Genomic DNA, 26109 nt, shown 5'->3' with positions numbered 1-26109 from the left:
GACAGCGAGAGAGAGAGAGAGAGAGAGAGAGAGGGGTCTGAGAACCGATCGCAGCTCCTCCATACGCATATAAAAAGCATCTTCAGCTGGCTCACAAATTTTAATCAGCTGCCAAAGCTGCGCCAGCGCACATCAACGATTATAAGATCCGGCAAAAAGATTGGCCTTTAAACTGTATTTACCTCAAGAACTGGAACCCAAAGAAAAGTGAAGTGAAATGGCGCCCAATGTGAGAGCAATATCTAGTGTGTGAAGAAGAGCTATCATGGTTTAACCCTATCAAATCACTTTCAGTTGACTTGTGTGTGGATTACTCTGCTGCAACTCATGAGCTTGGCTCTGGCCGATGTCTCCCACCTGGATTACTCGATTGCACCCAGCACACAGCTGGGTTACTACCACTATCCCGCTCCCAACAGGCCAGCCGTGCAGCGGAGCCAGAGGAACCAGTACCAACAGAACCAGCAGTATCCTCAAGTGGCACGTCAGTTTGCCGAGCCCGCCTTGGAGCATGCCGCCTTCACCCAGGCTCTGACCAGCCAGGGTTACGTATTTGGAGCACCCTCGTCTGCCCTGCAAGTGGCTCCCCCGGCACCACAGCCCCAGCAGGTGGCTAGGGTATCAGCTGCGGCGGGATCAGCCACAGGTCGTTCCATATCATCCGCTTCCGTGGATGCCAACTCGCTGAACCTCAAGCTGCCAGTGCCCTTCGGCATTGCTCCACTGAATGTGGCGCAACTTCCGCTGCAGGCTGGAGCACCATATGCCAGTGTGCCCAGAACCACGGGGCTAACTTCCTATGGAACACCGCAGATCCAGAGGCGCTAGTCCAGCTATCCTAGCCCATAGAATAAAAATACATTTAATGGAGCCAGAGCCATCCCGACTGATCATCAAACTGCGATGACTTCTGCTCTTAGTGAATACACATTGATAATAAACTTGCCATCTAAGCTTAGCCTTTCGGTTGAGTCTCTTTTTATTGGCCATTTTTAGTCTCATTGCCATCGATGGAGACTGCATTTGCATAATGTTTTGAAGGTTAAGACGCGGGCACACAAAAAAAAAGAGGTCTTCGTCCATTGGATTTACACCTTTCACTCTCCTCCGATGGGTTAATGGTTGCTATTTACATACACACAAATCGGGCCAAGAGATCTTCATCTCCATCCGCGCCTCATAATGAGACCTCAAACTTGGCATTGGCATTCGGAATTCTCTTGTGAAAACAAAAGAAATCGAGACAACGACTAACTTTTGACGTATATTTATGAAAGCCAATTAAAGTCAAGTGTCATTGATCAGATCTGGGAACGGAACTGGGATCTGGATCTATATCTATATATCTATAAATATTTATGCCTGCCGTATAGAACCAGCTTCCCGCAAAAAACAAAAACGGGAATTAGAAATGTGGTCTGCATAAATTTGGGGCTTGAAAATCAATTAAAGCAAACGGTACTGACGACAGCCAAATAATTCCTAAGAGGGATAAAGCTGCTGATGAGCCTCTAAATCAGATTTCAAACAAATTCAAAAGGTTAACTAGGAAGTGAGCGGATCGCACAGCTGCTAAGTGGAGTGCTGAAGACAAGAAGTTGATGGCGATGAAGATGAAGATGGTTAAAGATGTACACATTTCCGTGCTTGAGTCACCGGAAAATTGGCGCGTCATCGGTTGAGAATTCCTGTCCAGAAATTGTTTTGACAAGTGAACGAGAAGAGGTCACCCTTGGAGTTGGACTGTACCAGCTGTGGTTGCTGCCAAGATTGGATCAATCCGATCAAAAGTGGCCACAATGCGGATACAGAATATATGGAAAAGTATACAGTTACATGCGTGGGGCAACTTGATCACCAGACATCATTTATATATATATACATATATATCGAACTCTCGACTCGTCATCGCGACAACCTTGAGATCGGCGTCATCATCGTATCGGATTCCAGAAGCAGCTATAAAATAACGACCATTTAGATACACTGTCCAAGTTGTAAGTAATATTTTGTGGCTGTACTACAGAAAAACTTGGATCTTTTAGCGAGTTTCGCTCTTAGAAATCATCTTACTCATTGATTATTCCACCATCCACAAACATCGATAAGTAGCAAAAGTACCCGATCATAAAGAGTAAAACAATGCAAATCGGAGACACCAAGCCATCAGATGACGACGATGCTGCTGACCAGGCCAGCACGTGACCGAGAGAGCTGCGATGGCTCATTAAGTCCGCTAGCCGGTTTCGACTGCTCGATCATTCGGCTCCGCCACCTTGTTGGCCAATTAAGCCGAAGCGAAATGATGAGACCCACTGGATGAGGATGTGGCTGCATCATATCCTGTGGCCAGGTGGCGTCAAGGTCAGGTCAACACGAAAACAAATGAAGACCCGTCGGCCAGGATGAGAGGGAAATTTACGACCGCCTTTTATTGGCGACTCTGCTGCGAGCCATTAAAAAGTGAACTAATGAGACACTTAGTGGGCCGGAATCGTGGCCTTTGAGGAGGGGGTACCATTTTTATGGCCAATTTGACTTAGATTGCGTCCAATTCAATGCGAAGCGGCGCACATTGATGGCCCAAACAGACTGCAAATTACGCCAAGACAGCCCGACCACCGAGTCAGTCTTCAATTGCATACAAATGTCGATCACTGCACTTGGAAAAATTGGTATGCTATATCAAAAGTTTTGAAAGAAATGTATGGAAATACTCTTGACTAAATACTGAAAGTTAAAATTTTCAAATAAAATAAAATATTTATGCATTGAAATCAGATTATCATATCATATATTTATTTATATTTTTACCAAAGCTCAAACATTTTTCCAAGTGCAGCCGAAATATCCAAGCGACAACTTGGACAACTTCCGACAGTCCATTGGGCAATTGAAGGCGGAGCACGTCTTGCCCAAATGGCGATCATGTATGCTACTTGGCACTCGACCAGCTAAAGAAGAAGCGACCAAAAGTCGGCTCAGACAGAATGTCCCCCAAAGAGCACGGATATGGGCACGAGCTATATAAGCCACTGGGCTGGCTGCAAATGAACATTATCGCTCAAGAGCTTTAGACAAACCCAACCACAGCAATATGTACAAGTTTGTAAGTGATCCTATGGGGATTATTGCCCAAGCAGGTGGACTAAGTGCCGGATAATGATTACCTATCCTATTTTCCAGTTGGTTCTCGCTGCCCTCATCGCTTGCTCTGCGGCCAAACCAGGAGTTGTAGCTCCACTGGCTGCTCCTCTGGCTGCTCCCCTGGCCTACGCCAATGCTCCTCTGTACGCCGCAGGTGGCAGCAGCCAGGTGGATGTCCGCAACAACTACGACGGCACCCTGTCCTCCTACACCACCGCTCCGTTCGAGTTCGCCGGCCCCTACTCCAGCCGCTATGTGTCCGGAATCCCAGCTGCCCCCGCCGTGGTGGCCAAGTACGCTGCTGCTCCTCTGGCCGCCGCCTACTCTGCTCCTCTGGCCGCTGCTCCCGTTGCTGCTCCTCTGGCCGCTGCTCCCGTTGCTGCTCCTCTGGCCGCTTCTCCCTATGCCGCCGCCGCCTACTCCGCCTATCCCTATGCCTCGCCCTACGCTGCACCCTACCTGGCATCTCCCTACGCCGCCCCCTACGCTGCATCCTATGCTGCTCCCATCGCCGCTGCTGCCCCAGCTCCAGTGGTGGTCTAAGGACACACCTGTGAAGCAGGCCAAACTATAGACAATTTTTGTAAAAAAAACAAACTGATAATAAATTACGACCAAACAATTAGAGCACACCTTCTTTTTATTTGCCAAAATGAATTTAATAATTAAATAAAAAGAAAGGTTATTTATCTGATCTTTTGGTTCATGAGATTTCTATTGGACACTTATATCTATTGGGTCAATCTATATATATAATTCTAATATAAAAAAAAAAAAAATAAATTCTTAACTTAACTTTGATCAATTTTTGATTTGATGATTCCTTTTGTGCAAGTCGTTTTATCAAGCATCCATATATTTCCAGATTTCAGATGAAGGAAGTTATTTAATTTTTGTTATACATTTTTAGAACTTTCCATTTCATAAAGCAATGCTCTGAATTTCTCGTTTCTCACTCTTTCTTTTGATATTCAAAATAAGCTTGTTTATTGGTGGATATCATTTAATACAAATTATGCATATATTATAGGTCTGCATTTAATTTTAAGTGGAATTTTTTCTAACAGCTGCATTGAATTTTGAAGATAATATTAACAAAATAGCAACATAAGTTTGACTTAGGGAAGTTCAAGTCAGACAACTTAGTCACCATGTAAACAATATTTGTTGTGATTGCGTTGTCACCTAAGGCGCAATATCGATTGTTATTTATGGTCAAAGCAATATTTATGGGTTATCATAATCATATTCCACTTATGGGCAACTGTCAATGCCTGGGCTTGGTTGGCCCCATGTTATATAATCATGGGCCGTGCTTTCGAATCGCCCAAGAAGTTATTGGCCCCTCGATCGAAGGCAGTGCCAGTCGCCGTCGCAGTCACGACTTGCTGACCAACTAAATGGGATTGGGTTGCCTCCCTCCAAATGAAGCAACCCATTAAGTTAGGTGAGTGGGCCAAGTCGTCGTCGAAAGTGAAGAAATGCAAGTGCAAGTCTTTTGATTGCGTACCGCCTTCAATTCGCTATAAATATTAATTGAATTTGACAATGCAAAGACATTAGCAGCCGAACCAACAGGTCGAGCACATCGATCGAGAAGCTACTGCCCCAAAGAAACCGAACTTCAAATCCCCCAAGCAAGATGTGGCAACTGACATGGGTAAGGACTCCAAAGTTCTATTGACCAAAGGTATTTATTAGTACCCATATTTTTAGGCCTTTGCATTGGCTTTCCTGCTGGTGGGTGGTGAGGCAAAGCCCTCTCATCTTCACTATAATCACTTTGATCCCCACCATGTCAACCACTTCGACGGACATCATCTGAGCCACTTGGATTCCCTGCATGCTCTGCCGCACCACTTGGATTACGCGGTGCAGGAATCGGTCCTTCCTCCGCCAGCTCCTTTGCTTCCTGCGGTGGCTCCACCACCAGCATTTGCTCCTCCACCACCTGTATTTGCTCCTCCACCACCAGTTTATGGACCTGCTCCTCCGGCTCCTGTATATGCTCCACCACAACCTGTATTTGCTCCAGCTCCACTGTTACCGGCTCCTGCTCCTCTACTACCTGCTCCTGCACCACTTCTTCCCGCTCCTGCACCACTTCTACCAGCACCTGCACCACTTTTACCAGCTCCAGCCTTCCTGCCAGCTCCTACTCCTCTTTTGCCCGAGTTCCATGTGCCCAGTGTCACCCACCAAGTGCTGCCACCCGTCCTGGAGGCGGTTCCCTTTGCACCCACCTACCGTGCCATTCCCGGACCGAAGACCACCACCCACCGCGTGTCCATTGGCTACGCCTTTCCCAAGCTGCTGGCCACGCCACACGCCCATCTTAAAGCCCTGCCCCTGAAGTTCGCCCATCACCATCACCACTCGCTGTGGTGATCATCCCAATCTTAGGGATGATGAAAACCTCACCAAAGAGTAATTAGAGTCAGCTAGGAAATTTAAAGCGTTAATCTACAAGTATACCTGCATTATACATTAATTTATCGAATAAATATAGTAACATAAAACGAAAAAATAAAATTCATGCATTGTACAATAAATTATCGAATAAATATAGTCAAATCAAACGAATTTATAAAATACTTTTTAATCAAATAGGTAGGTACATTCATATTCAAATTAAAGCTCTGTTAACAGTAGAATTCAATCATTGAGTTCTTAAGCAAAATATATGAAAATATATGCAGCATTCCCACACATTCTTACCAATTATTTCCAAAAATAGAAATCCCAGAGAATGTAACTGCGGTTGATAAAATCATAGGCATACCAAAAATTAGCAAAAGGAAACATATTCGCTATCTGATTCAGACTCTCATTACGAACCAGACGCCTCGTAATGTCGCCAAATGGGGTTTCATTTATTCGGCCAACACACACACACAAACTATTGGCAACACAAACACACACACACACTCACAAGTGGGGCACAGAAATGTTGTTAGTGGATTTCGAACTGCACGCAACAAGAAATCAAATCAGAAATTCCAGACACAAACCCGGCCCAAACACGCGACAATTGTTGCAACAAGAAACAAAAAGCGGGTGGACGAAAAAAAGTGGTAATTCAATTAAATGATTGAGCCAAGTAACACGTACACTGGGTAAATAATTGCAGCTCATTACAAAAGCACCACCCACCGAAAATATTCGAAAACGTTCGAAAACCCCAACTGTCATAAACCCGGCCAAAACCCAAAACGAAATCTTGCCCAATATTAACCTAGGTTATGGTCGGGAATGGCGTGCAATTATGAAAGTTTTCGGGGGCGATCGACGTAAGAGGCAACCGATTGATTATTAAGTACATATATCGCACCGATCCAGCAACGCCCTTCATCAGCTCCCAATATAGAAAGTCTTCCAAGGTGTTTTCGTATGCGCGTCCATGGATATTCCGAGGGCTGCAGAATTATAAAAGCGTTACCAAGTGGACAATTGGATATCACAGCTCAGTCTGCCTTCAAGCTAATCACACCTAGCACACCAACCATCCCCAATCCCCAAAACAAAATGTTCGCCAAGATTGTGGTGAGTTGCAAAGGATGTCCGGATCTAGCGAATTGGATTATATATATATACCTTCATTTACAGCTCGTTGCCCTCTGCGTGGCCTCTGCTCAGGCTGGACTCCTCCCCTTCCATGCTCCGGCTCCTCTGGCTGCTCCACTGGCTCCTGCCTTCGCAGCTCCTCTGGCTGCTCCTGTGGCCACCGCCGGAGTTGTGGCTCCCTATGCCTCCAGCTTCAATGCCCACCGCATCAACCACGCCGTGGCATACCCAGTGGCTCCTGCTCCAGCTCCAGTGGCCTTCGCTGCTCCCCTTCCCGCTTCCCTGCCCGTTCCAGTTGCTGCTCCCGCTCCAGTAGCCTTTGCCGCTCCTGCTCCTCTGCCAGTGGCTGCTGCTCCTGCTCCAGTGGCCTTTGCAGCTCCCGCCAAGGTTGCTTTCGCCGCTCCCGCTCCAGTGGCTGCTCCTCTGGGATTCGCCCCTGCTCCGGCGCCCATTGCCTTCGCCGCACCAGCCAAGTTCGGATTCGGACCCTTCGCCGCTCCCCTGGCTGCACCAGTCCCAGCGCCTCTGGCTGTGGCCCCCAAGTTCGCTCCCGCCCCATACTTCTTCTAAGGACTTAGCTGTAGGATCACCCAGCTCATTCACTCCCATCCGTCCTATTAGATTGTAGAAACTAGCCCAAATCTTCATCTCCTAGAGAGCAGCAATGCTTGGCGAATAAACAATTATCCATTAATCAAATTTACAAACGTGTTTGTTTCTTTGAGGAAGTTTACTTGGTAGAATTTTAGTGGTATTTCCTATAATAGCTGCCTTGGATTATACCATCCAAAATCAAAATTTAAAATAATACTGCTCTTAAAAATCGAACACCATTAGCGGATATTATATAATAGCTTATAAAACCATATAAGCGGCTTATAAATTTACGGATTTTAGGTAGGTTTTATGGAATCAGTCATCACCAATTCATCAGTGATAGGAGCAATGTAAAACGTAATGGATTATTGATTATTATTATTATTATTATATGGTATATTTTTATTTATAAGTTAAACTATTTTTTTTCAGGGTATACATCGCTAGAACCTTATGTTTTTCACATGACCAATCCTCTGGAACAGCGGAACATGTTCGTAGGGCGTGTGTGAAATGGGCACCGAATCGTAGGTGACGTGGGCAATCTTGGTAAGAGGTGCCACAATGGTGTAGCCAGGATGCTGAGCCAACTCCTGGGGCGTGGAGGCAACCGGCAGAGGATGATGATAGATCACCGGGTGATGGTAGATAACAGTGGCGGCTAAGCCACCACTCAAAAGGGCGAATAGCACGAAGAGCTAAAATGAGATCTTTCAGATACAGTTTCTTTATGGGTACTGAGTATCTCTATCCTGTTTACCTTGAGCATTCTCTGGTGATATTGTGGTCAGAACTGCAGTTGGACTAAGCTGAATGCAGCCGAAGGCCAATCAATTTATAGGCTCGTCTTCATCGCTGGATTTTCATTGCGCTTTTAAACAGTTAGGAGGGGTAAACCGGTTGACAATCCCCCGAGATCAGCAACTGCATATTCCTTGCCACCTGGAACCTGTTGCAACATCCCAGTAGTGGGAGCACTACTCCACTTGGCCTCTTGTCCCCTTCTCTTCGAAAAGAAACCCGTTTTCAAGTTCAAGTTTAAAGCGTCAACGCCGAAGATTATCAAAGAGTCAGTGACTCTTTTGTGCACTTAATTATGGCATATTGGGTTGGTTGCTTGCTTTTGTTGTCTTACATTTCTCGGTTTTTTGTTTGTTTTTTTTGGGAGTATGAGTTAGTTGGTCACACGTCTGCGGATTTGCCTTTGTTTACCCGTTTTGATGTCTCTTTTCAATTTTAATCATTGCCCAATCTTGTGTTTTTCGAGCTATTTTATGTGGCTTTGGAGGTGTTAAGAATTGATTAGTTTGACTTTATTCAGCGGCTGTTATAAACGTTGTTTTAGGTTTAATACTAGCGCACTCCCTATAAAGAAGTTGGTTTTGTGGCCAGTCTGACACATACAGATTCGGTTTAATATATACTTATGTTATAGATTCGTGAAAAATAGATTTTGAAATATATTTAAATTAAATCCATGAATATAAAGCGTTTTTTTTCGAGGAATCTATACTTTTACTTATAAAGTTCTTTCACTTCTCAACTGTATAAAAATATACAGACCATTGACCCGAAGTAAAGATCTTAGTTCTTGATCAGATCTTGATCAGAGCCAACCGGAATCCCATGAATGAAACGAAGGAAAAGGCCACCCACCAGACTTAAAATGCCCACAGGCCAAATTAAAAACTGGAACTGGAACCATTGTGGACTGGTAAATGCCAAACTCGATTGCAGATTATACAATGCTGGCCCAAAAGGCAAAAAAAACAGGTGTTGGATTTTCTTTTTATTTACAGCAGCTTCGGATGGTTTTGTGGCATGCCGCTAACTTGGGCAACTTGTCAGGCGAATTAGATTTACTTTGTGGCACTGCTCATTAGATCATCGATGTCCATGTGGGGATGCAATCCACTGAACTGGGATTTGGTATAAAAGAGGCCTGCTGGGATCAACTGCAGCAACACAATTGGTTAAGCCTCCACAGAAGCAGCCGGAAAATTACCAACAACAAGATGAAAGGAGTAAGTAGTAACAGGATATCAAAGGATAATATAATTATTAATGGAAAATACTTAAGAAAATATAAGGAGATTTGCTTCCTTTAATCATATAAAATAACATTTATCTTTTATTCATTTCAAGCTGTTACTCATTACAATCGCCTGCTTGACGACCTCCATCCTGGCAGCTCCTGCTCCTGAACCCGCTCCAGAACCATCTCCATCTCCAGCTCCTGCTCCATCGCCATCGCCCAGCATTGGACTCGGAATTGGTCATGGCTACGGTGGATATGGCCTGGGATTGGGTCTAGGTATCGGGCACTACGGAGGACTCTATGGCCACGGCTACGGCGGCCACTATGGAGGCCTGGGTCTGGGATTGGGCTACCATGCACCCATCATCTCCAAGACGATCATCGGGAAAAGCTACTTGGGCGGCTATGGCTATGGCCTGGGTCACGGATATCTCGGAGGCTACGGACATGGACTGTACGGAGGACACGGTCTGGGTCTGGGACTAGGATACGGACTCGGATATGGCTATGGCCACGGTTGGTAGAGGTGCTGCCAAGTCAAGTTAAGTTAAGCCAAATGGAGACGAGACGAGCGTGCAACATGTGAGAGTTTTCAATCAAGTCATATACTTCGCAGTACCCAAATCTTATTCAGTCAGTCACTCAGCAAGTCAATAAATCAATAAAGACAAAGCAAGAAATGTACAAAAAACTAGAATCATGGTCAACCTTTTTTTAAACTGGATCTATTTTCCCACAGGCCTTTAAGATAAATTTAGAATTGTCTTAATTGCCTATACTAAATATGTTATATATTTTGATACTTAATTTTGATATTCTGGACAAAATCGTTTACGATCCAAAACTTTGGCTATAAGGAACATCCAAATACTTTAAAAATCTGAAAATTGTCAGCAAGTTTTTCATATTGTCTCAAACGCTTGATCAAATAAAACACGCAGGTTATGTATAGTTTTTAAAATCAATCGAAATATATTTCAACATCAAACCCACTCTTCACAATCTGTTTTTTAACAATTTGATTTCACTTCACAAAACCTTCAATGCTTTCTCTCTCTTTTTTCTCTGTGTATTTACATCTCATTTCTGACCGATCCAAACAAAATGAAATGCATGCGGAAAACGATGCTGGGTGGGATGGACCTCGTTTACCATCCATGAGCGAGTCCATAGGCAGGAGCAGCCAGAGCTGTCTTGTAGCCCAGTCCCAGAGGAGCACCCAGAGCAGGATAGGCCGACTTGTAGCCCAATCCCAAAGGAGCGCCCAGAGGGGCGTGAGCCAGTCCCAAAGGAGCATGAGCCAGGCCAATGGGACCGTGACCATAACCCAATCCGTAGGGGGAAAGGGCCGGAGCAGCCAGAGGAGCGTGCGCCAAGGCTGGAGCGGCATAGCTAAGCCTAGGGGCCAGTCCGTAAGAAGCAATCGAGGGAGCAGCCAAGGCGTGTCCATAGGAGATGGCCGGAGCAGCTGCAGCCAGCGGCAAGGCCGGAGCAGCTAATCCTCCCAAATAGCCAGGAGCAGCAGCAGCGCTGGCCAGGCAGAAAGCGGCAAAAACGAACTAGTTGATGGGAAAAATGAGATACTAGCAAAGGACTTTTCAGAGTATATCAGTTCCACTTACGTATTTGAACATTTTGGTTTTGGTTGCAAGTTGAACTCGTGGCAAGAACACAAAGCTGAATAATGCTGCTGTCTAAGGCACAAATGCTTTTATAGCCCCCAAAGACCTGGCCAAAATGCAGCACGAGAACGGATCCAAACTGGCGGCCCAGAGACTTTTACTTTTGTTCAAACGAGAGACATAGGCATAGGCATACTCGTAGCCCAAAACCGAATCCAAGAGAGCCACATGCAAAGCTGGCCTGTCGAGTATCGAGATGGCGATGGAGGCCTGGGACCCACCGGAGCACCACCTGGCCCCGCCCCAGACAACGCGGATGTGGGCCTGGGCTGGGATTTGGCCATACCCTTTCGGTGGGTGGTTGCAACAGAATTTAATGGGAGATGGTTTTTATCCAATGAATAAGAAGGACTTCATTAAATGAAATAACACAAATATTTTTCATTGAATTTTGATACTTATTTGTACATCACATAGATTCCTCTACTATTCTTATGAGTTATTCTGTAGCTACAATAATTAAATATTTATATTTACTATTATTAAACTATTAGAACTTATTTTGTCAAACACTATTTTTCATATTTTAATAGAAATATCTATCTATTTATGTATATATTATCTATTGTAAGTATTATGCTGCATATATTCGATTTTCATAATTGCCTCCAGTCAAAGGGTATTTCCCCATCGATCAACTCCGCGACCATTTTTGTTTTGATTTTGAATAATTTCTGATAAATTTGTTTTTGGTCTATTTACCTTATGCCGACGCCGCGACAAGGTGTGCGTGAGAAAAACTTAAATTGCATTTTGTATCTTGCCTTTTTGGGTTCTTGTATGCATTTATTTCCATGCAGGCAACAAGTTTCGCCCATTCCGCCGTTTAAATTTATTTAAATGCGTAAGGCTATTTTGCTGTAGAAATTTTCGCAGTAAATGCTCGAGCATTCGGAGCCAAAGTCTTGATAATTACAACACAGGCCGGCAATGAAAGGGGCGTGGCAGATACACACCTGTGCGTAAAACCGAAGCAAAACCAGATCCAGATCCGCCTCGAGATCGTTCTATGTGGGGCAAATGCAGTGTGTGCCCAGAACAATAAACGATCGCGGACTCAGGGGCGTGGGCAAGGTCGTTCTTCTCGTGCAACTGGAGGGGATCCTGGGCCAAGCGACGCCTCTGGCGGTATCAACTTATGAGCCAGTGCACCCATAACTCATGCGACTGCAGCAACAATGCCGAAGGAACTGCGGCTGCCACTTAATTGCCGGCGACCCACTCGAAGCATATTTTCCAGACAGCGCTTTACGCAAGCTCCAAGCACTTAACACTTATGAAAGGGGCGTGGCCGAAAAGGGGGGAATATGGGAGGGGGAGTTGGATTGGAGACCCAGGCCCGCACTTGTTGAAATAACCGCCCTGCAGGCGGTAGTCAAACCAAAAGTGCATGCGTGCACTTAACACCTTCTGCGCAAGTTAGTAATACTCAATGAGATATGTTTTGTTAAATATAATATTAGTTAAACACTTTTCTTGTGCGCTAATTTGTTTAGGTTAAAACACAAAGGCTATAATTATAAATTATTTTTATAGAATTAATAACAATCGACGAAGCAATTAGATGTTAAAATGTATAATTTTGATTTTGATTCTAAAAATCCCAGCACAACTTAAAGGTTCACTATGCTGGGTTCGTGTACAAAACAAATGGGTTCAATTAACACCCACTGGCAACAAAAGGGTTAAGGAGAAGGCCTATCGCAGTCCAGAAAAGCCCGCGGGCAAATGGAAAGGCAAAAAGCAGTTGACAATACAAGTTGGCTAAGAAGGGGGGGAAAAGTGGGTGCCGGGCTCCCAATGCGTAACTCAAATGGGGATTTGCATACGCATACGCCGTGTGGGCGATTCCGATGGCGATGGTATGGTCCAGTCCAGCCGAAGTTCTCCACCCGATTTGCACTTTTGGGCTGTAAATCAAACTAGCCAAGCATTTCAATTAAGTGCCTCCTGAGATCCGGCTCAATGCGCCGTTGCTGCCGCGCTGCCATATCTACACGGTGCGAAAAATCGCTGGCAATTAATTTTGTGGCACTTGTGCAACACGGCGATTAAATCAAAACGCAATTTATTGGGCAGCACAGCTGAAATGCGAGCGCCTTTAAATCGGGTTTGGCTTCTTATTGATGTCTCCGCAAATTGATCGCAGCAAGTTCTAATCGACGCAGGCCCGCCATTATCGTTCCAATGCTCTCGAATGACAGTGTACAACTGTCAATTAGACAAGATTGTTGTAATCGCCTAAGCAGTCACCAAACAGCGGGGGGTAATTATAGCACATGGGCCTAGTAGAAGTACCCTAGTTGGCCAAGTTGATATGCGTACTGCTAATTGGAGGTAGGTGGGATATCATATTCAATTTGATGAGAGCGTCTAGTATTAGCTAGATTACATGGAGATACGATACTGCAACACATTAAGAACTGAGTTGCATCCAAAAACCATATATTTATACTTAGAATACTTACTTTGACCAGTTGAAGAACCTTATGTATTAATTGGACAAATTCTAACTGTTGTATATTTCTTATATTATTTAGTAAATCCATTTATACTTATAGTTAGAATGTTAGAAAACAAATATTTTGATATCCTCAATTCAAACATATGGTATATACTTACCTTAACCTAATATTACGACCAGACACCATTTGAAACTAATTTTTAAGCACACTTACCTAAAGTACAACATTTAAACAGTAAATTAGACTATTTGACAATATTTAACTTGTGTTAATTTAAGCTTACACACCCCATCTAAGCAACTCCTTCATAGAGTACCCACTCCACTGCAGCCTGGGAAACGGAACGTTTAAGTGCAACTTCTGGGGCTTCGGCAATTATAAGTCGCCGCATGTTTCGCGAGGGGGCAGCTGATTAATGGGGCGTGACCATCGAGACAAAAGGCAGCGTTAAATTTTAATTTAATTTTCCGACTGCAGCCACAAAACAAGTAAATTAGCTGCAAGAAGTGCAACTGCACGTGCAGAATGAGGCGTTTCTCAGCTTTTACAGGGTGGGCGTGATGAAGGCGTTGAAAACATCGAGGAGAACTGAGAATCAGCAACTCAAAGACTTGAATTAATTTGCAAAATGTTGTTTCTTAGTTAAATGTCGTTCGCTATGATTTGATTTTCAAACTTTTCGACGGTTGCACGCGGCGTATGATTAATGCCAGAGTTGGCGTGGCGGGTTCGTTTGAGGCGTGGCTTCGTTCAACTTATCGATGGCGGGTGATTAGCAAAATGCAATTTAAGCGGCGCCCCTCAATGTAGTTCCATATTCGCAGTGGCGATGGAAATGCATTGACCTCTAAGCCAACACACACGCAACTTGCAATCAAAGTGATAAACAATGTGCCGCGAGCTGGCCACATAAACCTCGAAGGGTCGGGGGGATATCAGGGATAATGGGTTGCGAACTGCGTAAACAAAGCTCAAGGATTGCGTCCTGGAACGTGGCGAAGTGTCGATGAACCGCAGTGGGTGCACAAACAGGCCAGAGTTGGGCACACCCTTGGAGGGCACTCTGTCATATGGGAGCTGTCTAATGAAAATGATGGCCTGATTTAACCTTAAACGAATTCATTCTTCTCATGATATAATAGTTAAAGTGGTCTAGTAACCACTGGAAATCTTATAAGTTTAATCTTGCAGCACTCGCCTATAATGCAAATAAAATCTCTTATCTTGAACTTCTAATTCTATGTAATATCACAAACTAAAGCCATATATCTATCAAAAAAACCCCAACCAGGTATCTATTGCAATAAGACAGGGCTTCCAGGGAACAACCTGCAATATCTGTTTCCTTTGAAGAAAAGTCCTGATGCCCACGGCAAGATTAAAATTAAACGGAAGGAATAAAACTCGATTCAGTTCTCAGTCGGTCAGTGCGTGGGCCTGATGCATTGCGTTTTAATTTCTGTTTGCCTGCGAGCATGTATCTCCATCTCTGTTTGTATCTGTATCTTTCGCCGTGGCAGTGACGGCGTCCGGTGGACACGTGCGGCAGCCTTGCAGGATCCCTTCGCCATCCTGGGACATCTTACTTCTTGAGGATGGTGGCCACAGGGGCGGCGGCATAAACGGCGGGCAGGGCGGCGCTGTGGGCCACACTGTGGGCACTGTAGCTGCTGGCATAGGGGGCCACGTAGGGGGCGTAGGCAGAGGTGTAGGCGGCGGTGTAGGCGAGGGGTGCGGCAGCGGGCAGGGAGCTGTAAGCCAGGGGGGTGGAGTAGGCCAGGGGGGCGTTGTAGGCCAGCAGACCAGGATTGGCAGCAGCGGCGGCGAACAGGGCGCACAGGACAACGGCAAACTGCAGGATAAAATGCATACAAACAGAACATTAAGATACACAATGAAATAAGTTCTATAAATATAACAAATTGTTTGAAAATTCTACAAAGTTTTATAATAGTTTTATTTCAAACACACGTATTTTTGTTTGAATTTAGGATTGTTGTTTGTTGCATTTTTGGAACATTGTATTGTGATCCTTAAATAATGTTGGCAACTTACGAATTTCATCATTTTGATAGATTTGGTTGTGTTAGCTTCGAAGTTAGACTTCTGATTGATGTCTTGTGCTGAGTTTGAAGTGGTTTATATAGGTAAATATCCATTGCATCCTTGACAAAGCCCATCGAAAAAGCATAAGCCCAGTCAGTTTAAAACATTTCCATCACGTACCAGGGCTAAAACAGGGCCAAACATTTGGTCGCTTTTTACTGGCACAATTAAAGTTTTGCAGATTTGTGTTTGCAGATATGCCTGCGAATAGTACGCATTCCTTGTGAATTTATTATTGAAAATAAATGATTTTTTCCCGCCCAACTTGAGCATTTCCGCAACTGGCGTCAGCAGCTGTCGTTTGCGGATTGAATTATCATAATTTAGCACTCAGTGCGTTTTGTTGGCTGTGGACGTGCGTGTCATTCCAACCGTCTTGGCCATCTCCGGAGTTCGGCTCACTCTGTACGTTTCAATTGTCAGCCACTCGAACACGCCACTTTGCATTCTAATCAGAGATGCAAATAAAAATAGAAGCGGTTTATCCAGTTTCGAAGGACGTCATCGAGCTGAGCCCTTGGCTTAAGGTTGAGGACACCAGAAACAGGGAATCGAAAGCTTTGCATAAATGGAATCGCGAGTTCAATAAACCGGCGGTCTCGTTGACCCTATTAATCCAATGCAAACATAGACATTCCACCACGAAGAACACAACATCCTTTACATTTCCTATTTTTATGAACAAATAATAGGTTTTAAGTCACAAAAGATAATGGAAACATTGTAAGGTTAAACTTAATAAGTTTGCTTGATTTTTGAAAAGCAAAGCAATTTATTGATAAAACGCTTAAAAAAGCGATTGATTAATTCAAGCCTACGAAAATGAAAGAAATAAGGGGCTAGCAATTTATGGAACTAGTGTGAGAAATATTTAATGAAAATATGGTATCTCCTACTTTATAAACAATAGTTCCAGTGGATTTTATGCTCTACCATATTTATTGACCAGTTTTGTGAATTTTTCAAGTACTTAGTACCCACTGCAAAAAAGTACTGCCTAAAAGTATGTGATTATATATACTCCCTTACATTATAGTTGAATAAGTGATGCAATAATTTATAAAGAAGTGATGTACGTTTTACGCAAAATGCAGTATTTATTTCAACAAAAATATTTCCTTTCATTAAGTGGTATGTCCTGTTCCCATGACTTAACTTTCAGCAGTCGGCAGAGGTGGGGAAATGTAGAGTCTGCCGAACTAACACCAGGGATGTAAGAAGATTGGATGGTGCAGGTGGTTAGCAGGAAGGTGCGTATCCTTGTTGCAATAGCTATGTATATGTATATATTCAGGTCCAGTTCAGCAGTCAGGTTAAGATCACGATGCATTCATCCAGTCTTAACGGTAGTAGGCGGCATAGGGGTAGGCGGAGTAGGCGGACGCATAGGGGTACGAGTAGGCGGAGTAGGCGGCGGCCACTGGAGCGGTGTATGCTGCGGTGTAGGCAGCCGAGTAAGGAGCTGCGGCCACGTAGGGAGCGGAGTAGGCGCTGTAGGCCAGAGGAGAGGCGAGCACCGCCGGCTTGGCAGACACGCAGGCCACGATGGCGAACAGGCACAGAGCGAACTGAAAGGATAGGAAAAGTGCTCGTGAGTAATCCGTTGCTTGGTGGGAAATCCAGCTATCCTGCGATCCTTACGTATTTGAACATGTTGGCTGTTTGGGTTGGTTGTGAACTGTTGGTTCTCAAGTACTAGACTGATATCTCCTAGAGCCCGGGCACTCGGGTATATATAGCAGAATCGGTCGAGAAAATTCCAAGCCCCGCATTGAAGCGAAGGTGATGCGTGGCCATTGGTATGCACAGTCCATTCCCAGATCGGTTCCAAGTCCATTTTGAAGCCAGCCAAGGAGAATCTTGAGCATTATGGCTTTGCACTTTTGGTTTCGTTTGGTATTTTTAAAAGCGTGACGAAAAGCGAAAAACAAATCGAATGCGAGTCCGTGTTTTGCATACTAAAACGTAGCTGGAAAAATTGATCCATCCATCGGCAAGTCTTGAAATGACCCACAAAAACTGCCGGGTTGGGTTCAGAAATTTATAAAGCTGGGTTCTGTCGCTCCAGTCATGTTTATTTCGTTTTCAGAACGTTGAGCCATCAGATCTTATCAGCTCGGATTAGCTATGTACAGGAAATTAGTAAGTCTCAAGCGGTTCTCCGCCGAGAAGTCGATGCACTTGCTCAAAGATGATGAGGCCTCGCCATCGGTGGCCATTTCAGGTGGTGCTCCTCCTTCTGATCCACCTGGCGGCCGCGGGTCAGATCCAGGATGCTGCCGAGGAGATCGATGTGACGCCTGCCCATCGGGCTGCTCCACCACCACCCCGCCAGGCAGCTGGAGCTGCTGCTCCCCCACCACCACTGGGGCCACCACCACTTGTGGGCTCTGCACCGCCGCCGAGCTATCCTTTGTTCTACCCAGCTGCGTGGCTGCCATTCGGACGCTACAGCAACTCCATTCCCGTCCACATAGTGGCTGCCTAGGGGAGCGTCCTCCCACTGGTCACAAGGTGGTCAAAGGACACTGTTGTCCCTCCTGTTGAATCCTTTCCCTGTTATCGTTGCTAGTTAACTCGTTATTGCCCGCTTTGAGCCAGAAATATATTTTTAGACACGCACATGCGTAATTATTTATTGGGGTTGACGCAACTTTCAGCCGGCAATTTTTAAATGGCCAACACGTGATTCTCCTGCGAGAGATGCCGGTTACCTATTCATTTCGAGAAATCTATCACTTTTGCTATCTGCGATTTGTCAATGGATAATGACGCAACTGAATTGGTATTTTTCGGGGTACATTTCCGCATTTTTAGTGGGCAGAACAGACGCCTCCAGAACAAAAGGTTGAGAAAAGGTGGCACTCCAAAATACCAATAGCGATTTGTTTGATTTGTTTTTAAAATTAATATTAAGAACTTTTGCTGCTGTTAAAGAATTGACAAATAATAGTAGAATATAATAATATATATTATTTATAAAATATATCTAAACGCAGCAATAAAAACCGCCTTCTTTGTCAATGAAAAACATAACACCAATTCCCATTTCAAGAATAATACTATTAAGCTTGTAGTTTGATTTCTTTTATTGCCAGTCGGGTCTATTTTTATTCCATTTCAAATCCGTTTTGAGTACTTAATCCATTTTACAAAACAGTGGTGTATGCAGCGCTGTAAGGGTAGGCGGCATAGGGATAAGCGGAGTAGGCAGCGGCAACTGGAGCGGTATAAGCAGCGGCGGCAACTGGAGCGGTATAGGCAGCGGCAACTGGAGCGGTGTAGGCAGCGGCAACTGGAGCGGTATAGGCAGCGGCAACAACTGGAGCAGCAGCCACACCATTGAAGTTGCGCGCCACGTACTGCGAACTGGTGGCGGTGACCACGCCGGCGGGAGCAGCTGCAACCACTGGAGCGGCGGCCAGGATGGCGGGTTTGGGCTCAGCCGAGGAGCAGGCCACCAGGGCGCACAGGACAACGAGGGCAGACTGTAGGGAAATAGCCAGTTAATACAATACTCCAGATTTCTGTATCCAAATGGAGAAGCCATCAACTTACCAGCTTGAACATGATGTTTTAGTTTAGTTTGATTTGAGCTAGCAAATTGGACTATGAGTTGATTCGCTCCGACATGCAACTTTTATAGGTCCGGGAAATCGCGTAGATGCTTTTGACTTTCTGGGCACACACGATAATGGGGCGAATGATTCTATACCACCTGCATGGGAATGCAGAGCGGCCTTTCAGTGGCTCAATTGGTTGTTTGGCTACGTGCCCGCCGCCCGCGGAGGTCGATTCCAATCCGAATCCGAATCCCAATCTGAATGCGAGTCCAAACCCATTCATTATTTCGGGCACGTCCGCATTGTGGGCCCATAAAAGATGTCGCCGTGAAGGTGACCAGTAGCCCGATGTGATTGATGCCACCAGACACGACTAATTGCCGATGAGTAACCTCCTGCGCCAAGAGTTGGCCAGGAATCAATGAAATAGAATTGCACGCTCCAATCCGATTGCGAGCGCATTGTTTCAGGGTTACGTCCGTCGGCTGCAATGGTCTTTATGCAATCAAAACCATGTCATCGTGCCCGTTCTTTGTTTCGGCCAAAATCTAATCCGCTTGACTGATGCAATGCGGTCAATCCCACACACGAGCCAAAAAACGCCAGTTACGTTTACATACGCATCGTAAGGTCAATAAACTGCGTGGAGAGATGCAGTTTCGAGGGGGTCGCCAGATAACTGAGGCTCTAAAGTTAGCAGACAGCTTTTAATAAGAGTCAAGCTCAGCTTACCAGCCCATTCACAATCGAAACGTGCCTATATGGGCTTATATCTCTGGAGCAAACTGAAGCCAGACATGTAGGGTTTCCTACAGGGCAGGTTCTTTTGGGGAGAGATCGGCCTATGAATACCCTCTACTTAATTAACCACATATACTTATAATCTTGAATACCAGAAGCAGAAGAATATCTACCTAAAAGAGATATGTAAGAGATATATAACCAAAATTGGTATAATGGCTATATTTAGATAGATATCGTGAGTTCAATATTAAATAAGATATGTTATAAAAGATATTTTTTAAAACCTTTTTCTATTATTAAATGCATTTATGAGATCACTTCTTGAAAGGACCGTTAAAATATAGTGCATTATAAAAGTATAAACAAAACAAAGTACAGACCGACAATATGTTATCACTATTGCGCTGGACTACTGAAAGCTGGCAATCTGCGGAGGAGCCAGATAAAGTTTAATCAATGAATACAATATTATATGCAAATACAAATGGAGTGGAAGCTGGGATGGCAGTCTGCGAAATTCCACTGATGCAGTTTACAAAGTTATTTGGCGACGAGCGGTTCGTAAAAAAGATGAATAGAACGCGAAGGATACTCGAAGTGATCCTTATCCTTATTCTAGCGATAACGAGCTGTGATGGCAGTGGAGGAGATATTCCCCTGCGATGCGACGAGTACGATTCCATGGGATATATGGACGTGAACGAGGCGTTTTGCACGGTCACCGGATTCACGGTCACCCACAGTCAGAATGTCGTGATCAAGAACATACCACCCGGAAATATGGTCAAGTTCATGAAGTTCTACGAATCAACGCTGCTCTATATGCCCTTCCATCTATTCGAAACATTCCCATATCTCAAGACCCTGGATGTTTCGAATACGAATATTTTGGAGCTAACGAGAAATGCATTCAGTGCTGCGAGTAATCTCACCTATCTGAATCTGGCCTACAACAATCTGACATCTATCCAGACTTCTGTGTTCATTGGCGCCAATGTCCTGATGCGTTTGGATCTGTCCTACAATGAGATATCCTCGCTGAGTGTGAATGCCTTCTGTGGCCTGCACACCATTAGCCAGATTTATCTAACGGGCAATCTGTTGAAGGAGCTGCACAACGATATCTTCAAGGATAACGAGTACTTGGAGAAGGTGTCCTTCGAGGGAAATCTACTGACCAGCATTCAACCGGAGGTTTTTCGCAATATGCGGCGCATCAAGGAGGTTAATCTGTCCAATAATCGCCTGATTTTTATCCATCCGGACACTTTTGCGGATGCGGCGAGCTTGGAGAATCTGGTGTTGTCCTATAATGAGTTGAAAAACTTCCAGCTGACGGAGAAGAACATTGTGCATCAGCTGCACTTGGATAATAATTATTTGACAAATTTGACCATAAATGCAACTCGATTCGTGCGCGCCAGTCACAATCAAATTTCGGAGCTCTTTCTGCACCAGAGTTTGCATATCGAAACATTGGATTTAAGTGCCAACAAGTTGAGTAGCATATCCAATATCACAAATATCACACATTTGCTCTACTTGGATGTATCGGATAATCCAATCGGTCCGCTTAATATCAGCACCTTTTCTCAACTTAAGCGATTGAGGGGACTCAATTTGCGAGGAACTGGAATTAGAGAGCTTAAGTTTGGAATGTTTTCGAAGCAGAAGTACTTGGAGGAACTGGATCTTTCGTTTAACAACCTGACCATTCTAAATTTGGATATGTTTGTGCCCTATCTGACTAATCTGAAGAAGTTCCTCATCGACGGCAATGGGCTGACTGAGCTGCAGGGAAATCACACTTTTTCCGAAGCTTTTCCCCAACTTCAGAAATTGGGAGTATCGAGGAACCGCTTCAACTGCTCCTATCTGCATCATCTGCTCATACCACCATCGCTCCCCGAGTCCGTAGTGCTCAATATTGAACCGGACCCCAATATGGACGAGACCCCACACATTCGAGACGTATCCTGCATCAGTCATTCCCAAGAGATCGTTAATGCCTCCTTCACCGCCGAGGAATCCCGGCTAGAATCGCAGATTCACATGCTTTCGAAACAGTTGGATATTGTAGGATGGCATTCGAAGAATCTGGAACTTCACCTGGCCTTCATGCAGATCTTTGCCTACGTTATGGTCGGCCTGGTCCTGGTGGGCGTGATTTCACTGATAACCCTTAGATATCTGAAGAATCAACGATCGGGTCGATACGATCGCAGCAGCATTGTCTTCCGCTCCAATGCCACAATGGAAGCTAATCTCACCCTGGGCAGTGAAGATCTTCAGTAGGCTGTACATGTTTAACTATATTAAACTGGAAATAAAATTGCAAAGTAACATTTAATTCGTAATGGTTGTTAAATGATTTCATAACGCTAAAATTTCTTCGTGCTTGTTTAAAAAAACTTCGAGTGGCAAAAACGCATAAAATAAAATCGCTTTGTCAAAACCAGGAACATATAACATTGTATATTAGTATTTGGCTTTCAAAGATCTGTTAGATATAAATTTTGAATAAGATGCAGATTTGTATGCACAATAAAAAATGCGGAAAATAAATTGATAGGGTGTCTGTGAAGAAAGAAAGGAGCAGAAACATTTGTAAGTTTATCTAAAGCGACCTTGCATACATATGTACATTTGACTTCCTGTATGGCACTGAGTTCTGATAACAGAGCTTTAAGACCTTGAAGAAAATTATACACATTATAAACGTTTTTCTTTCAACATATATATTTTAGCAAATGTAAGATATGTACCCTGATGAAAGCGCTTATGGGAATATTAAAATCGTAAAATTATAAGTTTGATATTGTTGTACCGAACAACTCTTAGATATACTTTTAAGTCTTTATATTTTAAGCAAAATTAAAAATTGCTAAAATAAAGGTTTCCGTATAAAATAAAAGATTTGTGTTTCGATTTTTATAATACTTTTATTATTTTTTTTATTTCGGTTTGAGTTGTCCTATAGATTTCGTTAAAGCCTGGATCATCCATCCTACTTCTTCAGCAGCAGAGGAGCGGTGTAGGGGGCAGCAACGTAGGGAGATGCCACATACGGAGACGCCACATAGGGAGACGCCACGTAGGGAGAAGCCACGTAGGGGGAAGCCACATAGGGAGATGCCACGTAGGGAGCCGCGAAGTTTCCGTGGTATTCCCGGCTGTAAACCGCAGCAGCCGGAGCAGCTGCCACCAGAGGAGCGGAGTAGGCCAAAGGAGCCACGATTCCGGGCTTGGCGGCCACGCAGGCAATCAGGGCGAAGAGGGCGACGGCGAAGAACTTGAACATCTTGGTGGATTTGGCTGTTTGGATTTGCGGGCAAACGAAACTGATGACAACTGCTGGATGAACACGGCTTTTTATACCCAAATGACCACCCACAATTAGCCTTGGCACTTAAGCTCAGCACTTGGATTTCTTGGCCCAGCAATTTAATTAGCCAAAGTTCCCGCAATCGTACCTAAATCCGTTCGCAGAAGCCAACTGCGAATGGTACGTGACTAGCCTGAGCAACATAATTGTATTTTCGGCCGGTAGACCTTGCAAGGTCGCTAGCCATTCGGCTGTGGAACTATAAAAGCCACAAGTCTGGGCTGTTTTGGACATCAGTTCCATTTGTTCAATCCGACAAGTAAAACCAAACAAAAAACCAAACCTACCAAGATGTTCAAGTTCGTCGCCGCCGTCATCTTCGCTCTGTTTGCCTGCGTGGCAGCCAAGCCCGGAATCGTGGCTCCTCTGGCCTACTCCGCTCCCTACGTGGCCTCTCCCTACGTGGCGTCTCCGTATGTGGCATCTCCCTACGTGGCATCCCCCTACGTGGCTGCCCCCTACACCGCTGCCTACACCGCCGCCTACGCCGCCCCGTACACCGCCGCCTACACTGCTCCCTATGCCGCCTACACCTCTCCTCTGCTCCTGAAGAAGTAGATTCCCGGAAGGATGATCAATTTAGGAGGATAGCACACGGACACTTGCAATGAAACTGAAATAAACTCGCAAACAAACGAACATATTTGTCTTTTACTTAGAAAATGGGGTTATACTGGGAGCTGAAGAGGAACTTCGATATATCCATTGATATATATACTATCAGTAGAGAAGTTGTATCCAATAATGGAAAATAAACAAAATGGTATCAAATAAAAGTAAACAAATATAGAAACAATTAGGACATTTTATTTATAATAGTTCATAACCAACTGCTTCCCTTCGCTAATTAAATGTTTACAAACAGCTACTTGGAATAGCCTCATAAGCAGTGAAACGACTATCTGTTTTACCATTTACAACTAATATCCAAGTGGACAAAAAGAGTTGAGTGCCATAACCAGGAGCAAACTATTAATAATTACAGATAATTATCCTTGGAGTACACACATGTTGAGCGGCGTGCAGCCATTTCATTCCGGGTAGAACACACTAAGCTTAGACAATGCAACGTGCGGCGTTTAAAATTAGACACCATGGCGTATACGTAATCTGTGGCAAATCAAAAACAGATCCAAACCAATTCGAACAAAGAGTTTGCATTTATTGTGTGTTATATAAAAATCGGTTTAATTCAAATTATATTGCCATGGCCCAGCCCAGAAGTATGTTATCATCTGGCTATTGATCTAGCCCAGCGGAGTGTTAACCCTTAGTCCAGCCATTGTGGTTAACCAGACTCCGACTCTTGGTGAAACTGATGCTATTGAACACTCCCAGGTTGGCTGACCAGCCCAGGGTGAATGAAATGTTACCAAAGGGGTCAAGAACCACCTTGTTTTTCACGGGCTTCTGGTTTTTCTGGTGGTTCTTTTTGGCATTGCTCTGCAGTTGGTTGAATGCACTGTACAGGGAAGACGGTGGATTCTGCACGAATTCTTGAACTCCGATAACAAATTTGTTTACTTCTCGAAAAAAATCATTGGGCTTGAATAGCTTGGCGGGGTCTTCGATGAACTGAATCCCTTCAATTTCTGGTTCCTGGTAAAATGAATCCTCTGCCAAGTCAAAGCTGCGGGCTACTTGAGTTGGCATGAGGAAATATATCGGTTGACACCAAGCCATGTTCATCAAAACGAACCCAATTGAAATCAACTGTAGAAAAAACCTCAGTTCAGTATGTTTTAAGCCTTTAAAGTCAAGTATTTGTACTAACTATATTTTTTAAGATTTTTAGGAAATATGTTTTGTATAAGCTCGAAAGAGTACATGGGCATGATATATTATTCTAAAAAATATTTAAGGTTTAAAAAAAAAACAAATTGTTCATAACTCATAAAAAAAAATCTTTAAAAAAAATTTCTGTGCCTAGACTTTCTGTAAGTGTACTTACAGCAAACATGACCCTCGTGAATCTGAACAATAACTAAGCCAAAGGGAAACAACAGCGGTGGCTTAAATACCCCATAGGATGGATTCTTCCCCTCCTTCCCAAAAAAATTGTTATGACACATAAATTTCAAACCAATTTCAGAACTTTATTTGAGGCATGTCCGTCAAAGAGGTGGCTAAACTCCGGGGGAATTTGAGTTGAGCTTCGGGCGACAGGTGTTCTGGCGGCCGAGTCTTGAGGACGCCTATTTGTGAGATGGCTCCTCCTAGATCCAGCCATATCCACGGCCATGGCCGTATCCCCCGTAGCTGATGGGATGCACAACGCTGTGCGAGGTGGTCCAAATGGGCTGGATCACGCGCACCGAGGGCAGACTGTGGTACGAGCTGGTCAGGATGGGCGAGGAGTGCAGGTAACCTGGAGCGGCATAGCTCAAAGCCAGGCAGAAGGCGAGGAATACGAACTGGAGGCGGGAAGAGTTGCTCACTTAATTAACTTCTTTCATACGGAGGACAGGACAGGATATCCTTACCAGCTTGAACATTTTGAAGCGGTTTTGATTGCTGAAGAACTTCTGGAACGCAAAACTCAAAGTGGAACTCGTTGAGAAGCTGCCAAAAGATGGTTTGATGGCTGGTTGAATGCGATGCCTGGTTTTTATAACCCAGCCCCCAAAGCCAAGAAGCCCCAGCAATCGCTCGACCTTGGTCAGATATTCAAAACCCCGCGAGTCTCTTTGAAATCTTAGCGGACGCGGAGTGCTCAGGTTTCCCAGTTCGCGAGCTTAGGTGAGTGACTGGCTGCAGTTGCCCACCCACCAAAAATTGCATCACTAATGCGATGTTGATACCACGAAATACGCACCGC

At 44.4% G+C, this 26109-nt stretch overlaps 16 protein-coding genes across 16 annotated transcripts; 8 read left to right on the top strand and 8 right to left on the bottom strand.

Annotated features, from left to right (window-relative positions):
• Positions 1-85: 85 nt before the first annotated feature.
• On the top strand, positions 86-958 carry LOC6738283. The gene is made up of 2 exons (XM_016169411.3): positions 86-229; positions 295-958. Exons 1-2 carry the CDS (start codon positions 218-220, stop codon positions 826-828), a joined length of 546 nt encoding a protein of 181 aa, XP_016032149.1. The 5' UTR covers positions 86-217; the 3' UTR covers positions 829-958.
• Positions 959-3000: 2042 nt separating this feature from the next.
• Positions 3001-3774, top strand: LOC6738282 (pupal cuticle protein C1B). The gene is made up of 2 exons (XM_016169412.3): positions 3001-3109; positions 3187-3774. The coding sequence occupies exons 1-2, from the start codon at positions 3098-3100 to the stop codon at positions 3688-3690; spliced, it is 516 nt and encodes a 171-aa protein (XP_016032148.1). The 5' UTR covers positions 3001-3097; the 3' UTR covers positions 3691-3774.
• Positions 3775-4671: 897 nt separating this feature from the next.
• LOC27207375 (extensin) lies at positions 4672-5673 on the top strand. Its single transcript, XM_016183068.3, has 2 exons — positions 4672-4807; positions 4864-5673. The coding sequence occupies exons 1-2, from the start codon at positions 4790-4792 to the stop codon at positions 5533-5535; spliced, it is 690 nt and encodes a 229-aa protein (XP_016032147.1). The 5' UTR covers positions 4672-4789; the 3' UTR covers positions 5536-5673.
• Positions 5674-6518: 845 nt separating this feature from the next.
• On the top strand, positions 6519-7410 carry LOC6738281 (skin secretory protein xP2). The gene is made up of 2 exons (XM_002085056.4): positions 6519-6690; positions 6754-7410. The coding sequence occupies exons 1-2, from the start codon at positions 6538-6540 to the stop codon at positions 7279-7281; spliced, it is 681 nt and encodes a 226-aa protein (XP_002085092.2). The 5' UTR covers positions 6519-6537; the 3' UTR covers positions 7282-7410.
• Positions 7411-7422: 12 nt separating this feature from the next.
• On the bottom strand, positions 7423-8175 carry LOC6738280. The gene is made up of 2 exons (XM_002085055.4): positions 8069-8175; positions 7423-8006 (listed from the first exon to the last, which is right to left on the bottom strand). The coding sequence occupies exons 1-2, from the start codon at positions 8075-8077 to the stop codon at positions 7752-7754; spliced, it is 264 nt and encodes an 87-aa protein (XP_002085091.1). The 5' UTR covers positions 8078-8175; the 3' UTR covers positions 7423-7751.
• Positions 8176-9233: 1058 nt separating this feature from the next.
• Positions 9234-10060, top strand: LOC6738279 (glycine-rich protein). Its single transcript, XM_002085054.4, has 2 exons — positions 9234-9332; positions 9454-10060. The coding sequence occupies exons 1-2, from the start codon at positions 9324-9326 to the stop codon at positions 9868-9870; spliced, it is 426 nt and encodes a 141-aa protein (XP_002085090.3). The 5' UTR covers positions 9234-9323; the 3' UTR covers positions 9871-10060.
• A 233-nt stretch (positions 10061-10293) lies between these two features.
• On the bottom strand, positions 10294-11076 carry LOC6738278 (cuticle protein 63). Its single transcript, XM_002085053.3, has 2 exons — positions 10969-11076; positions 10294-10905 (listed from the first exon to the last, which is right to left on the bottom strand). Exons 1-2 carry the CDS (start codon positions 10978-10980, stop codon positions 10495-10497), a joined length of 423 nt encoding a protein of 140 aa, XP_002085089.1. The 5' UTR covers positions 10981-11076; the 3' UTR covers positions 10294-10494.
• A 3984-nt stretch (positions 11077-15060) lies between these two features.
• LOC6738277 lies at positions 15061-15654 on the bottom strand. Its single transcript, XM_002085052.4, has 2 exons — positions 15549-15654; positions 15061-15345 (listed from the first exon to the last, which is right to left on the bottom strand). The coding sequence occupies exons 1-2, from the start codon at positions 15558-15560 to the stop codon at positions 15076-15078; spliced, it is 282 nt and encodes a 93-aa protein (XP_002085088.1). The 5' UTR covers positions 15561-15654; the 3' UTR covers positions 15061-15075.
• A 1018-nt stretch (positions 15655-16672) lies between these two features.
• LOC6738276 (vitelline membrane protein Vm26Ab) lies at positions 16673-17349 on the bottom strand. The gene is made up of 2 exons (XM_002085051.4): positions 17241-17349; positions 16673-17167 (listed from the first exon to the last, which is right to left on the bottom strand). The coding sequence occupies exons 1-2, from the start codon at positions 17250-17252 to the stop codon at positions 16940-16942; spliced, it is 240 nt and encodes a 79-aa protein (XP_002085087.1). The 5' UTR covers positions 17253-17349; the 3' UTR covers positions 16673-16939.
• A 259-nt stretch (positions 17350-17608) lies between these two features.
• LOC6738274 (proline-rich receptor-like protein kinase PERK13) lies at positions 17609-18240 on the top strand. Its single transcript, XM_016169413.3, has 2 exons — positions 17609-17741; positions 17824-18240. The coding sequence occupies exons 1-2, from the start codon at positions 17727-17729 to the stop codon at positions 18085-18087; spliced, it is 279 nt and encodes a 92-aa protein (XP_016032146.1). The 5' UTR covers positions 17609-17726; the 3' UTR covers positions 18088-18240.
• A 435-nt stretch (positions 18241-18675) lies between these two features.
• Positions 18676-19297, bottom strand: LOC120284696 (pupal cuticle protein C1B). The gene is made up of 2 exons (XM_039293005.1): positions 19158-19297; positions 18676-19087 (listed from the first exon to the last, which is right to left on the bottom strand). The coding sequence occupies exons 1-2, from the start codon at positions 19167-19169 to the stop codon at positions 18749-18751; spliced, it is 351 nt and encodes a 116-aa protein (XP_039148939.1). The 5' UTR covers positions 19170-19297; the 3' UTR covers positions 18676-18748.
• Positions 19298-20431: 1134 nt separating this feature from the next.
• On the top strand, positions 20432-22256 carry LOC6738273 (toll-like receptor 3). Its single transcript, XM_002085048.4, has one exon. The coding sequence runs from the start codon at positions 20432-20434 to the stop codon at positions 22199-22201; it is 1770 nt and encodes a 589-aa protein (XP_002085084.4). The 3' UTR covers positions 22202-22256.
• Positions 22257-22828: 572 nt separating this feature from the next.
• On the bottom strand, positions 22829-23282 carry LOC27207110. Its single transcript, XM_039293006.1, has one exon. The coding sequence runs from the start codon at positions 23205-23207 to the stop codon at positions 22914-22916; it is 294 nt and encodes a 97-aa protein (XP_039148940.1). The 5' UTR covers positions 23208-23282; the 3' UTR covers positions 22829-22913.
• A 210-nt stretch (positions 23283-23492) lies between these two features.
• LOC27208853 (cuticle protein 4.9) lies at positions 23493-23930 on the top strand. The gene has a single exon (XM_016184405.2). The coding sequence runs from the start codon at positions 23583-23585 to the stop codon at positions 23847-23849; it is 267 nt and encodes an 88-aa protein (XP_016032144.1). The 5' UTR covers positions 23493-23582; the 3' UTR covers positions 23850-23930.
• Positions 23931-24405: 475 nt separating this feature from the next.
• Positions 24406-25251, bottom strand: LOC27207134. Its single transcript, XM_016182869.3, has 2 exons — positions 25243-25251; positions 24406-25004 (listed from the first exon to the last, which is right to left on the bottom strand). Exons 1-2 carry the CDS (start codon positions 25249-25251, stop codon positions 24555-24557), a joined length of 459 nt encoding a protein of 152 aa, XP_016032143.1. The 3' UTR covers positions 24406-24554.
• Positions 25252-25366: 115 nt separating this feature from the next.
• Positions 25367-25900, bottom strand: LOC6738272. The gene is made up of 2 exons (XM_016171577.3): positions 25775-25900; positions 25367-25705 (listed from the first exon to the last, which is right to left on the bottom strand). The coding sequence occupies exons 1-2, from the start codon at positions 25784-25786 to the stop codon at positions 25508-25510; spliced, it is 210 nt and encodes a 69-aa protein (XP_016032142.1). The 5' UTR covers positions 25787-25900; the 3' UTR covers positions 25367-25507.
• Positions 25901-26109: the final 209 nt, after the last annotated feature.

Source organism: Drosophila simulans, chromosome 3L (genome assembly GCF_016746395.2).
Source record: "Drosophila simulans strain w501 chromosome 3L, Prin_Dsim_3.1, whole genome shotgun sequence".
In the NCBI taxonomy this organism is placed as follows: Eukaryota; Metazoa; Arthropoda; class Insecta; order Diptera; family Drosophilidae; genus Drosophila; species Drosophila simulans.
Note: the sequence above shows the minus strand (reverse complement) of the source record. Positions and strands in the feature narration are given on the sequence as shown.